This window comes from Puntigrus tetrazona, chromosome 21, assembly GCF_018831695.1.
Source record: "Puntigrus tetrazona isolate hp1 chromosome 21, ASM1883169v1, whole genome shotgun sequence".
In the NCBI taxonomy this organism is placed as follows: Eukaryota; Metazoa; Chordata; class Actinopteri; order Cypriniformes; family Cyprinidae; genus Puntigrus; species Puntigrus tetrazona.
In genome coordinates this window covers 8,991,502-9,006,312 of record NC_056719.1, presented here as the reverse complement: position 1 = coordinate 9,006,312, position 14,811 = coordinate 8,991,502, and the positions used below count along the sequence as shown (strand labels likewise).

Sequence of the window (14,811 nt, the reverse complement as noted above, 5' to 3'; positions counted from 1 at the left end):
TGTTGATAAGAGGGTGAAATATACTTTATTAGTATTGATATAAGTAATACCACATAGATTAATAAATTCAATAAAATGTTTTTTTTTTTTATATCTGTATTTTTATATTATGTATTGTATGTGATCATGTATTGTCATTATTATGTGAGTAAATAAAAAAATATATTAAAACCAAATAATAATTGTGACCCTGGACCCAATTGTGAAGTTGAGATCTGGAATCTGAGAGTACAAAATTAATCCCTTAGCATTTTATATTACTAATCAAAAAGTTATAATTATGGATATAATTATGGTAGAAAATGTACAAAACATCTTCATGGAACTTGGTCTTTACTTAATATCATAATGATTTTTGGCATAAAAAGAAAAATTGATAATTTTCGACTCATTCAATGTATTGTATCCAGGGTCTCAATTACTAAAATCTTTTTACTAGAATTTTTAAATTATCACACATCCCCTGCAAAAACGTACATTATAAGACTCTATGTATAAGACCCTCCCCATACACACACTGTACGTATTCTGAATATAAAAACATAGCATTGCTTCCTCAGCACTTTAGCTGTGTGACAGTAGAAACTGTTTCTGTGTCTAGGTTGACTATCGCACAGAGGATGGCACCGCTAACGCAGGATCAGACTATGAATTCGCCGAGGGCACTCTGGTCTTTAAACCAGGTGAGACAGTGAAGGAGCTGACAGTCGGCGTGATTGACGATGACATATTCGAAGAAGATGAGCATTTCTATGTACATCTCAGCAACCCTCGTGTAGTCCACCGTGCCGAGGTCTCCGTCCTCGACCCCAATGCAGTGTCTCCAGGCAACAGCATTATAGGGTCCAGCCACGTTCCTCCCAAAGCTGCCCTGGGTAACGCACATACCGCAACGGTGACCATTTACGATGACGACCATGCGGGGATCTTCACGTTCGAGAGCAATTCTACACGGGTGAGCGAAAGCGTGGGCATCATGCAGGTGAAGGTCCACAGAACATCTGGAGCGAGGGGGAAGGTGGCAGTACCGTACCACACTACTGAAGGAACCGCCAAAGCTGGAGAAGACTATGATGAGGTGGCCGGCAAACTGGAGTTCCTCAATGATGAGACCATGTAAGTACAGTATTCTTAGTTGAATATGATTTTTTTAAGTGCGCATGGGCAGATTTTAAGCAGACAAAATGCTCTTTGTCACTGCCAACACTGATTAAGCCAGATGTTTGCAGAGAGCATATGTTTTTGTGTTCAAATAGGCAAGATCGAATAAAGCCATTCTTGTCATTAAAAGTTTAGCTCAAAGCTGTACCCATTTTGCATACTTCTACTCTGCACTAAAAGTGCATACTTGACTAGAGATGGAAAGTTTTAAGTATTTATGGGGCAGTGTTTAAGATCTGGGACAAACCGATGTATCTTAAAATTCTGTTGTGACATACAATAGCAAAATATAGGTGACAAGTCAGTCAAGACAGTTGTTTTTAAAACATTTTTATTTGAATTATTCTTTAGTTATTATCTTTGAGGTCTGTGTCTTATTTCAAATTGGTATGCGTCCCATATTTCTATTTGTAGTCTGAATGTACATGAATGTTTCCACCACAGATCGGTAGTTAAAGTAAGCCCTCATGACCTGGAATGGTCAGAGTATGCATGGATTACAGGCTCCAGTGCTAAAAAAAGAAACACCCATAGATAAGAGCTAGGCAGAAGGAAATCTATAAGTCACGCATAAAAAAGGAATAAACAAGGGATAATGTTGAAGAGATGTGTGAAGTCTGGAAGGAAGCCAGAGAGGGGGAGATGGAGAACGATAAAGCTGCTGAGTTTTCTCTCAATCCTGAAAATCGATACTGACCCGCACATCAAGCACACTGCGCTGCCTGCTGCAGATCTGAGGTGAGCAGGTCAACTGTAGAAAAGAACATGCTGGTAACAGAGAGACGGAGGCAGTTGTTGTAAACCTCTTGTCACGTTGTAGGTAAACAACTAAAATAGCCGTTGAGGTGAACGTAGCATTGTGATTCATGGATGGGCTACACTGACAATGAGAAAAAAAAGCTCATGCATTCCAAGATGGAGAGGTTCCAATCACAAGCGGCCTGCCCATTCAAACCAACAAAAAACCCTCAGATCCTAAAAACAAGTAGATATTGAATGCAACTTGCCGGAAAAAAGTGTAAAAATAGACTGTGTGGTGGTATCGTTTTTATTTACTATAAAAGGGAACAGGTTTCCATTCCAAATCCATTCTCCAAGAATATTTGCAATAGGTAACACTTTAAGAGCACATATTTACTATTAAGAGTTTTCTCTTAAAGTGCCTCTATTATTCAATTTTCACGGTAATACGTTCAAGGTAGTAAGGGCACAGTTAAATAGTTTGTGTGATATCAGTGGTTCTACTGTAATTTTATGAATACCTTTTGTGCACAAAGAAAAAAAATATTGATTTGATTCAACAGTTTGCTCTCTTCTGTGTCAGTCTATAAGGAACATTCACAAGAGTAACTATTTTAATGATGCCCCTTCTAACTTTCTGTGCCTTGACCATAGTTGTGTTGCTTACGGGTGTGGAATGACGTGAGAGTGAGTAATATATTTTTGGGGGGAGAACTAGCCCTTAAAATTGGCTTCAAACACTCTCTTATTGTAACTAAATGCACCACAATTTCTAATAAACAGGTTTCAAATATAGAATCACTTGCATCAAAATCAAGAAACCTAATGTGTAATTCCTAATTTAAATTCTGCTCTGCTTATTAAAAGCGGCAGTAATATAGTCCAGGCTTGAAAAATCTAAGTTTGTTAAAAATGGTTTTTTTTGTCTACTGCAAACCAAAGAAATTCATGTGTGGATGTCAAAAACTTTACTTAAATAGCATTATTTGGTGCTTTGTCTACAACTGCATATTAGATTGCGATTTCAGCGTGTTTCGTTTGTGCACGCTAAATGTTTTTTTTTTTTTGTTTTTGCTTTTGGGCTTATCTCACCGCAGGCACAAAGCGAGTCAGACTGGTGCTGGTGCTCCTTCCGAAACAATATGCTCATGACTCTGATGATTCCTCTGGTTTGTAAGATTGGACTGGGAACAATATGACATTATGGAAGGGGAGCACAGTGAATGAGAAATGAGAGCAGGGACAGATGGAAGCATCGATCGAACTTATTAGTTGAAAAGTAAGAGAGCAGCGAAATGAAGAGGAGCATAATGGTGTGCAAGGCATCATGGGATAGACAGAATTAAACCACGATGTGATGATAAAGCACAAGCTATAATTCACAAAGGAGGGAACAGAGAGAGAGAGAAGAGGTGAGAGGCAGGTGCGCGGGCGGAAGGGAAGGTAGAACGAGGGAGGCATGAGAGATGAGGGTGATTTGTTTGAACAGTTCACTCATACTGTTCAGTGTGTTGGGCAACTAGAGAGGGTTACAGAAGTCAAGCATTGTGTGTGGGAGTGTGTGTGTGTGTACGTATGTAAGTGTGTGTGTGTGTGTGTTTTACATGAAATGTGTCATAAGTGTTGTCTATCATGGTAAGATCTGACCTGTGTTAGTGTATGTTGATTTTGAAGGGTGTGTGTGAGTATTTTTGGAGGTGGGTGAATGACCGTGTGCTATGTTTGAGTTATTGCGTGTTCATAAGTGGAAACCGAGAACCGGGGATGTGATGACTAGGAATGCATCAGTGCTAAAATTCTGGTTAATACAGATAAACTGATAATTAATGGTGATTATAGAGTATATGCCACCCGAAATATTACTGTAGGCTTAATTCAACCTAATAATGTTACCTACATTGAAATGTGAATGTGTATGCTTACTTGCACATTGTCATTATGTAAACAGGACATTAGTAAATAGACTAAAGTAAGACTAATGCAATGTAGGTTTATTTCCCAGTTCCAAATGCATAACCAAGGAAGTCTGAAAGATGTAAACTTACTGATTCACTGATGTACTTTTTGTCTGGCTGAAGTGTAAAGCATGTAAAAACGTGTTCAAACACGTAAAATCTTTATTTATCTTCAGAACCCAAATTAAGATATTAACTTTCTGACCCTTCATAGAGACATGGTGCTCTCATGAATGGCAGCAGACTAAAAATTGAATTATTTAATAAAATCACGCAAAAAATATTCTTGTAGCTCCATAAAATTAAGGTTGAACCACTGATGTCACATGGACTATTTTAATGCTGTCCTTAAATACCTTTCCGGGCCATGGACATGTCAGTTGCTATTCATGCAGGATCAGAAATCTCTCGCATTCCAAAAAAAAAAAAACCTTTTGTGTTCTGAAGATGAACAAAGGTCTTACAGGTTGTAAACAACATGTAGGTGAGTAATTAATGTCAGAAATTTCATTTTGGGTGAACTATCCCTGTAAGTAAAGTACTATTTGGTAAAAATAAATGAAAATCAAAATGCTCAACCAGTAATGGAGCTTTTAAGAGATCCAAATCGTTCAGTGAAATCATGACGAGAGTTGATGAATTCCTTACAATTCCCATCCCTAGATATGTGTGAGTGTGATCACTCCTGAGAGCATGTTGGAGGTGGTGTAGAATTGTGTATAGTGTGTCTGTGTGGGTGGATGAGTGAATCTGACTCCAGATATGATTCTCTTAGCTTGTGCATGTATGTTTCTGTTGCCTGCGTTCATGCTCAAAGCGTGTATGTGGAAATAAATGCATGTGAGGGTCCGTTTTTTGAAGTTTTGAGTTTCGTCTATAGCTCGTTTTGTATCCGTTTTGTATTTCCGTGTGTGTCTGTATGCATTTGCGTGCTTTTGCGTATGTGCATATGAGTGCGTTTGTCAGTGGATTTCTGCTGACCAGACAGCTGAACCGCTTCTGCCAAACAGCACAACAGAAGCTTAACTCTTATTCCCACCGCAGTCACAATTCCAGACAACCGACACCCGACAGCAGCAGACCAGGGGATTCTTTTACATGCGTGCGCGCGCGTGTGTGTGTGCGCTCGAAATTGTAAAGTGGTCCCACAATTCAAGCAGCTAATGAGGACTCGGCTGAAATTCAAGTGTGCATTTTTGTGTGTATTCATTCCCATTAAAAAGAATGACATTTAGGGAGAATTTGAAACACTCTCAACTACCCTGCGCTCCGATTGAGGGCTGATCCGTTCACCCTCTCCCCCGCACCCACTGTGTGTTTATGTGACTGCTTGTGTTATTTTCCTGTTTGTTCTGCTATTCTCATATGAAGATGAGAATCCGTGCCAAAGAAAATTGAGTTGAAGCGGTGTGAAGTGGGCTATGAGTGCGCTTATGTAAGCGCTGCTCTCAGAACAGGCAGGAAACATGCACACGGCAGAGGCTTACATGATGATCAGTGTGAGTAAAGAAAAGAGCGAATCGATCCGCCGGCTCTGAGAGTTTGTGGGGTATGACGAATCGATAGTGACCCAGCCTCCTGACATAAACAATCTGCATGCTGAATGTCCCCACCGATTTAAACATGCGGGAAAGCCTAAGGACCGTATTTAGACGCAGATTCTGTAACGTATCATCATCCTAACAGAATGTCTGCCAAATAATCATATGAGGTACATCGATTTTAATTAATTGACTTGAGTTCATTTCATTATTAATTTAATCTCTTTTAGGTTATAACACATATTCTGGTGTCTAGAAAATGCTTACAGTCACTGCTTGCCCAAATATGAATATGTTGTCTTGTGTGGCAATATGAATATGCTCTTAATCTTAATGTCCTCTGCAATGAAATTGGCCTACAATTTTGATTTAAAAGTCATTATTAGGAAAAGTACATTTGTTTTCTAAATATTGGAATTAACAGTAATAAATGAAGATAAGTGAAAAGTTATTGAAACTAAACATAAATGCACTAAAATACAATACAGATGATGTATGTTCATCTTCTTTGATAAGTATTTTAAATGTAATTCTATTATTTGGTGCCTTCCACAGGTTTTCTGTTATTAATGTTGACGTTTAATTAAAGGTAGGATTTTGACGCTACTAAAGCATGAGGATATTGTAATATGTTTGCAGATATTTAAGAAACACGCCAAGTTTACATACTTGTTTATCTGAAAAGCAGTGCTACAGTCAGTTTTTCTCAAATGTTTGTTCCGGCCCCGCTTCTGTCTTGGTTTGTAAAACCCGCCCACTGCCAGTTTACCCAATCGTGTTTCGAAAACCCAGGTTGCCAGTTGGCCAGCTGACAGCATATTTCATTTCAATCATGGAAGCGGGCAATTGAAAGGGTCTAAATGGGAATCTGGCAACCTGAGTAGGAGGAGCCGGGTGAAAAACACCTGTCTCCAATATTTTGAATGAACCACTTGGTGTCAATCCTACACATAGTAATTGAATGGTAGTTTGAAAGACAATAGACTATACCGTTTTATGTAAATTGTAATATTTATATTTTTATTAACTACTATGAGAAATTAATACTTTTAATCAACAAGCAAAACAAACTGTTCAAAAGCGACAATAAAGACCGTTACATTGTTTACACAGATTTGTTTTATGAAAAAATAGAAATATATCATAATTTTCAAACAAATATTAAGCAGTTTTCAATGAATGAAAAAATGTTTCCTTGAGCAACAAATGAGCGTATGGGAAAGATCTCTGTAGGATTATGTGACACTAAAGGCTGGAGTACGGATGCTGAAAATTCAGATTTATGGATTTTTAACTTATAAATGCAAGTGTAATACTGCCACAATAATTAATAAAATACAACAAAAACAAAAATAATATAAAATAAAAAAGTCTGGAAAAGAGCTTCCTGCACAGTCTTCTGTATAATTCATAATTGTTTGGAATGACATAAGGGTGAGTAAATGGTGACAGCATTTTTGTTCCTTTAGGTTTTCATATGCATTTGCACAGTATCGAATACGAAATCCTTCATGCATCAGTGTATGCACATGAAAAAACATATTTGTGGTTTAATAATTGACATTTTCTTTTGCCAATGGATGAAGAATGCAAGCTTTTTCTCTGACAGCTCAACTGAAGACAAAGCATCTTTGTGTCATTTTCTTTCCTAAGATGGGGAAATAGAGATTAAATGGAGCAAATCTTTTCTCCAGACAGTGACAGCGCTGATTAGCATTTTGCTGCTTGCTCTTCTTGTTGAAAAACAAGTTCTTGCTGTACTTCATCAACCACACTTCCCTTCATAAACATACATACAAATGGGTGAACACAGAAGCCCTGCCAAGTTCATAATGTTTGAATGTCTCTGCTAATTCCGCCACCATAAGCTGCGGTTTTATATTCACTCTAACTCAGAAAGCCTTCAGGCGCAGCGATTCACCATCAGATTAGTGCGTCTACATGAAATTATATCCCTTTAATCCTATAATATCTTGTTATTCACCTTCATTTTCTCACTTGAAATATTTAATATGCAATCATAGGCTGGATTTTTTAAGGAAAATGGCCATCAGCACATCTCAGCCAATCAGACGAACAGTTATTCCAAGCCTTCTGCGGTTTTATAGGGATACTTAAAAATTAATCATCAATCAAATAGTTAGTAATGGTTAATAGTATCACAGAAGACAATATGTATTTAGAAGAGCCATGTTCTAACAAATGTACAAAATTTCTAAGCAATTATTATCAGGGGAACCAATTCCAGTATTTTCATTAAATCCCAATTTCAGCTCATCTTAAAGAGTCACACTAAGCATTTTCCTCCTTTTTGTTCACCCTCTCTCTCTCTCTGCATCCCAAAGCATATTTTCATCACTCCATCCATCTCTACGCATATCAAAAAGTGAACGGCAGAGCTGTTTAATTTCACACTGTCTGCACAAATAGACCAGGATATAAACAAAGTGGGAAGCAGATCAATGGAAATAGAGGGCAGAAGGTTGTGAATGAATGTTTGATTATGAATGGCTTCACCAGCCTTTTTCAACTTTAGGTTCAGAAAGATCACCGTTGAAGGTGAACGTAATCTTTAGGGGCACTCTCATTTTTCATCATTAAAAAGGAATTGTGTTTATATTTTGAAAACATATATATGAACGCACTGTTTCAGGTTTTAGTTTTAAGGCTTTTTCTGCAGCGTTCATTTATGTCTTTATTAAAAAAAAAATGACGATAAAAATTACAAAAGCACATAACAAAATTGTTTTAAAAATTGTAATACTTTAATAAAAATAAATAAATATTTAAATAATCAATGAAAAAAAGCTTCTTTTAAAATATGAATGTATGAATACTATAAAAGTATTTACAGTATTTTAGTAATTATATATATATATATATATATATATATATATATATATATATATATATATATATATATACACTCATAAATAATGGCAAAAATAACACTGATTATTTAAACTATTAAACCATATAGCATGTGGCTGCAGGTGTGATAGCTAATAGTTAATAGCAAAATGGTTAACTCTGACACACTGAGATATGATCCTCATTACTAGCTTGCAACCTTTCTTGATCTCAGTTTTTCTCCTTAACCCTATGTATCTGCAGTAGTCTGGATTCTAAGAATCCGCGTGTGACCATAACATGATCCTTAAAGAGCTGCTTTCACAGAACAACTTGCACCTCCTTATAACAATTTCCTGTAAAAAAAAAAAAAAAAAGAGATAGAGATAGTGAGCAAAGAAGTGAGATCTAGTGATGAAGCCCAGCTGCTCTTGTGTCCCCTCAGAACCCTGCGTTAGCGTCCCACACATATGGCGGCTCTTCCGTCACCTCTCCCAAAACATTCCGGCTGTCATTTTCACCCCTATTCACACCCGAGCAAGCATCTGATGTTCAGGATGTTAGATTGAAGACTGTTTATCTGCGACTATGTATCTCTGTGAACAAAGAGCTTTGATTGGCGGGATGGTTTATTTGTTGACGAAAAAAGGACAAATTTTAAGCAATGACCACAGAAGACCTTCCAGCTGGCAATGACAGCATTGCCATCATGACCGCCTTTGAATCTCTTTTCTTCCTCCCTTTCACTGCCTTCTCCCTCCTATCTCCATCCATCATCCCCCACCTCCTCGCCACTGAATTATGAATTAACAGCACGGCACAATTATGATATCCTTGCCAGTACTTTGAAGATGGGGGAAGAACAATGCGCTGCAAGAGCTTAGTTTCTATTTTAATTTATCAGGGGCATAGCGTAAGTGTCTCAGATTTAACGTTATCATCCCTCTGTTTTTCTCTCTATATTTTTTGAAATGAAGATAATCGTATGGCTTACCTCAATTGGTCTATTACTTCAGAGTCTTATTTTAGGTTTGAAGTAGAGCAATTTCCCAGACATAAATATCATTCGAGTTTTCGGTGCTTTGACTTCAAAAGCACCATTATCTTATCAAATCAAGCTTAAACAGCTTTAAAGGGGAAATTTTAAAGTAATGACTCGGTCATATTAGATTTTTTTATTGCAGCTGAGTATGTACATTCATTAAAAAAACTATATAGAATTGTTTTATAATATTATAATTCTATTTTTGTTGTCCTTTATGTGTTCACATGTTATTCCAAACTCATAATATTACTTTGTGTCGCTACCTCGGTTGTAATAGGGTTTATTTGAGTTACTGCTGCCTTTATATGGACTTGAATCAGTCTAGCCATTCTCCTCTGATCTCTGGCATCAACAAGGCATTTTCGCCCACAGAACTGCCGTTCACTCAATTTTTTAAACTGTAGAGATGGTTGAGCATGAAAATCCCAGTAGATCAGCAGTTTCTGAAGTGCCGTCTGGCACTAACAAACATCTCATATTCAAAGACACTTTATCTTCTCGTCTTAAATCACCTTACTTCTTTATTCGGATGCTCAGTTTGACTTACACTGTCTTTAACATATCTACATGCCTGAATGAGTTGCTGCTTCATACTTTAAATTTGCATATTTACTTCATATTTTGGAAGTGTTGCTAACCCTGGGTCTGGTTGTCACAACTAACCCAGAGTCTTGCTTTTACAAAAAACCTTGAGTCTTGCTTTTACAACTAACCCTAAATCTTGCTGTTACAACTAACCCGAGTCTTGCTGTTACAACTAACCACATGTTTTGCTGTTACAACTAAACCAGTCTTGCTGTTACAACTAACAGAGTCTTGCTTTTACAACTAACCCAGAGTCTTGTTTTTATAACTAACCATAAATCTTGCTTTTACAACTAACCACAAGTCTTGTTGTTATAACTAACCCCGAGTCCTTCTCTTAAAAAATAACCCCAGTCTTGCTGTTACAATTAACCCCAAACCTTTCCGTTAAAACTAACCTAACCCAGAGTCTTGCTGTTACAACTAACCATGAGTCTTGTTGTTATAACTAACCCAAAATCCTTCTGTTACTAACCCAGGGTCTTGTAGCCATGAACTAACTCACCTTACAGCTTTGAATACATTAGCACTCACAACTTCAAAAATGTCTATAAAAAACTCACCATATAAATAATTTAACTTTGATATGTTTAACTACAAAACTTTCTACTTCTTTACACGTGGAATAATCACTAAAATAAGAATTTGTGAAGTAAAGGTGATTTGTAACTTAGTTGAGATTTGTTACAACTGATCTGTGTTACAACCATCCCCGGTCCAACCATTTTAAAGATAGATATACATATCAATCTTAAAGTAATAGTGTTTAAAGAAGAAACATCAGATGAGCTATAGCTGTTTAAATGTTTCAACACATTTTGCTTACGTGAGTTAAGCTTGGCTGCAACTCCTTTACTAGTCTCCATCAAAATGAATTAATTCTGGTCTGTTGGACAGGTGACTTTGATGATGGTCTGATGAAGCAGTGGGATGTCTGTGTTTTAAATTTTTATTTCAACGCCTTTAACCTCTGTAAGACCTCTGTCTTCATCCTCAGCGAGCATGCGAGTGTGTATATGGTTCTGCTGTCAGCATCTCTGATATTTCTATTTTCTAAGCTCTGGCATTCTGCATGTGTGAGCTGGTGAAATGTTTGGGAGCTAGAAATGGTCCCACTCCTCCAACACACACTTGTCATCCTCTCTCAATTTATCCAAGTCTTCTGCTTCGTCCTCTTACTTGACATTTTTTGCTCTTCTTTGCCATCCGTCATTGCCAAATTTGTCTCATAGACGCTTTTAATGCCAGCTCCGTGTATCCGGAGCATTTCTATACGACTGCATGCGTGTGAGTGGAAATTTTAAATTAATCATTTATAAACCGAGCGAATATGCCAGTATTTCTCTTTTCGTTTCTCTCTCTCTCTCCCCCGTTCTTTTTTCTTGGCATGATCCTATTATGTGTGCGAGGAAAGAGAATGACATTCAACCAAGCTGGAAAAGGATTTGTGCCTTTTGTCAGTCAAAGCCGTGTGTGTGTGTGTGTGTGTGTCGGTGTCAGTGTACGGATAGAAATAGACATCCACCCACAGGTCATTAGAGAGAAAGAGAGACGGAACGTGACTACATGGGAGCCTTGGACAGACTGTAACACTGTAAGCGAGACTTAAGAACCGTGGGGCACCTCTTTGCTTACGTACTTCGTCTTCCGCTCTTACCATATTTTACCACACGCCTGTGTTCTTTCTGGGTGTGGCTAAATATCAGCCGTAAATCGCGTCCCATGTGTTCTCATATTCGCCCACACCCCCACAGCCCACTCTCGCTTCAAAACACATCCTGACACCCACACATCTATTTAGCGCACAGAAATGCTTTTTATGTCAGCGCGTTGGCTGGACCTCTACGACACCACCGCTACGTGCCAACATCTGAAACAGAGTCACACTGTTGTGTGTCCTTCGCTCTTCAGTGCAGTTGTGTATGCATCATTATTTGTTTTTCCCTGGTGGCAGCCCTCCATGTGCGCATAAACCTGTGGTGCAGAAATTAAACGCGGCGCAGTGTGCCGTGTTGCAGTTCGCAGAAGCTTGTAATGAGCGACTGGGGACTAGCGTCCGTCTCAGGCCACTGGTGCTGCTATAAGCTGCAAAGACAGACAGGCGCTGACATACACAAACATATGACACAAATAAATAATTTAACTGCGTTAATGCCTTTCGGCTCTCAGCTGGGAGTCATAGTGCTGTTATTAAATGCGATTTGCTATTGCACACATATACGCATTAACATATTTGACTTAATATTGTTTTACAATTACTTAAAGGGATAGTTCACCCAAAAATGAAAATTCCATCATTGGAACACAATAGAGGATATTTTGTTTTGGTTCACTCCCACTGTCAATGAGTAACGAAACTATAAATTAACAATATTAGTGACCACACCAGTACTCTAAGTGCATACTTGTCTGCTGCTTTAAATTCTCGAGCTTGTTATATCAAGATTGATTCTGGATTGGGTGTCAACATTCATCAGCTGGAAAAAATCATTCTGAAAGTGATTCCAATTATGTTGTTTATCCATGCCTTGTTATTTCTGCGCATGGACAATTCTTTAATACTGAGAATGATTTTTAAAACTATATATTTATTGTTATCTTCATAGCCATCGTTCTCGTTTGTGTACGGGGCTTTAGTCGGTATTCCTCTAAATATTTTCATGTCATACACCCATACAGATTTGGGAAGTCTTGAGGGTTAGTAAATTATAACAAATTGGTACATTTTGTCTGGACTGTCCCTTTAAGCGGTGTTTGTAAGAATCACATTCTTGCATAGGGTGAACAGAATCCAAATAAAGCTGGTGCATGCCCGATTTTATGCATTAGACTTGGTTTTCATTTGATTGCTTAAAATGAACATTTTAAACTGGCTTTTCTGTAGGTTTTGCTTTTGCTATCACCAAAAAACAGCAACGACACAGCGTGTTGCCTTAAGGAACATGAGTAAGTGGGTGATGTCATTTTTGACCTATTAACAGAAAGCTTTTAACTACATAAAAAAATCTGTTGTTAATTTTATGAACCAAGCATATTTTGTAAGGACAGTATCAAACAAGTCTATTGAATATGTTGCATAAACAAGATTCTGAAGTCAGAAATGGCCAAATTAAAATGTGTCAGCCGATCTATTTGTTTGTCTAAAAATGCAGTTGAGATGTTTTGTCATAATTGCAATTTTGTATACACAACCCACAGAAGTGTGCCGTCTATTTTTGTCTTATAAATGTCATTTCCTTGCCAAGGCTGCATTAATTAGATTTAAATAAATACAAAAATACAATAAATCAGTAATACTGTGAAACAGTATGACATAATATTATTACATAATAAAATTTATATATTTTTTATTCATGTGAAAGCAAATCTCAATTTTTAGCAGCCATTACTCCAGTCTTCAGTGTCACATGATCCTTTAGAAATCATACCAATTGTATTATTATTATAATGTTGAAAACAGTGGAAATCAGTGAAAACTGATTATGTACTTTATTTATATTTCAATCAAAATGTAAGCCTTCATTTAAAACATATAGAAATATTTTGTATTGTTATATATGTATTTACTGCGACTTATGAACTTAATGAATCCTTGTTGAGTAATAGTATCGATTTCTTCAAAGAATAAAAATACTGAGTACTGAGTGCAAAACTTTGAATGCTACTGATACTGTAATATACATAATGCACAGTTTTGAGACTCTCTGGCAACCATCCACATAAAAACACTGCAACATTTTAAAACATGTCTACATTTTGTTCAATTCTGCCCTGCTGTGTCTTGTGAAATGCAAGAACACGTCATGTGTCAAATATAGACCGTTCCAACGAATATCATCTTTATTTTATCACAGGTTCTTCGGAGCCCGTCGACGTGAACTTTGAAGCGTCTGTTTTTCCAGGGCACTGTGATGCAGGAGCATTTTCAGGAGACTGTAAAGCAAGGAAGAGATTAAGGCAGTTTCATTTCGAACCCAAAGCAGAATGAACCTCTTGCTAACAGATATTTGCATACAACTCGCCAATAAAGTGCAATTCTGTGCTAATATTACCAGGCGGTTATTTATATAGCTGTCCCCTTTTTCAGCATCTTATAGAATCTTAGACACTATAATGAGGCCTCACTCATGCACAGATGCGTGTGATTTACATTTTCCTGTATTACTAGGCAAGAAGGGAAACAATGATCGATGGCTAGACATTAATTCCTGCACCTGCCCAACCTCCCTTCTTTTTTTCCAATTCATGGTTCTACGCCTCGTCTGGCTTTCACCCACATGGTTTAAGTTAAACAATTAGGGATTACAGAAGTATATGATTCCAGTGTCAGAAAGAGAACTGCGCTCAAATTAATTACATTCTTAGTCTTATCATATCTCAGATCTCTCTCTCTCTCACACACACACACCCCTCCTGTAATTATGAGTCTTGTCTCTGTAACTGAGCTGTTCCCTAAAGCCCCACGCTCTCTCTTTGTCTTTTCCTCTTTTACTATTTCTCGCTTAGTTCTTAATAAGCAGCACGCAATATCGTTATACAATATGCTCTCGAACTTTCTCTATGCTACTTTAAAACAACATGATGAAAAGGGATCTATTCTTCTGCAAGCATTTCAATGGTTTTAGTGCCAATATCATTAAAAAATTACATGCGGAAACAGTGTCAACAGGCTGTTGAATTGTAGTAAAAATGTATCCACTTCTCGCCTGTAGAACTTACGCAGTGCCATAATTTAACTAAAGTAAAAGTTATTGATTTTATTTGTGGTATTTTCTATACTATTATTATTCCTTATTTGCATATTTTAAGATTTAGAGTACAATGGCAAGAGAAAACATTTTAGAAGCATCTCATTCCTCTTGTTTATAGGCTTTCCCTTTTAAAAGTGCATGCTGGCGAGAGTTTCTTTGTGCATGTGATTATAGCAGATCTG

The 14,811-nt window shown here is 37.3% G+C and overlaps 1 protein-coding gene across 1 annotated transcript in view; it reads left to right on the top strand.

Annotated features, from left to right (window-relative positions):
- The window catches only part of slc8a4a (solute carrier family 8 member 4a), a 55,548-nt gene that overhangs the window by 22,142 nt on the left and 18,595 nt on the right, over positions 1-14,811 (top strand). Inside the window, exon 4 of the mRNA XM_043221261.1 lies at positions 602-1,116. Within this exon, the coding sequence (XP_043077196.1) occupies positions 602-1,116 (515 nt within the window). The remainder of the gene's footprint in view (positions 1-601; positions 1,117-14,811) is intronic.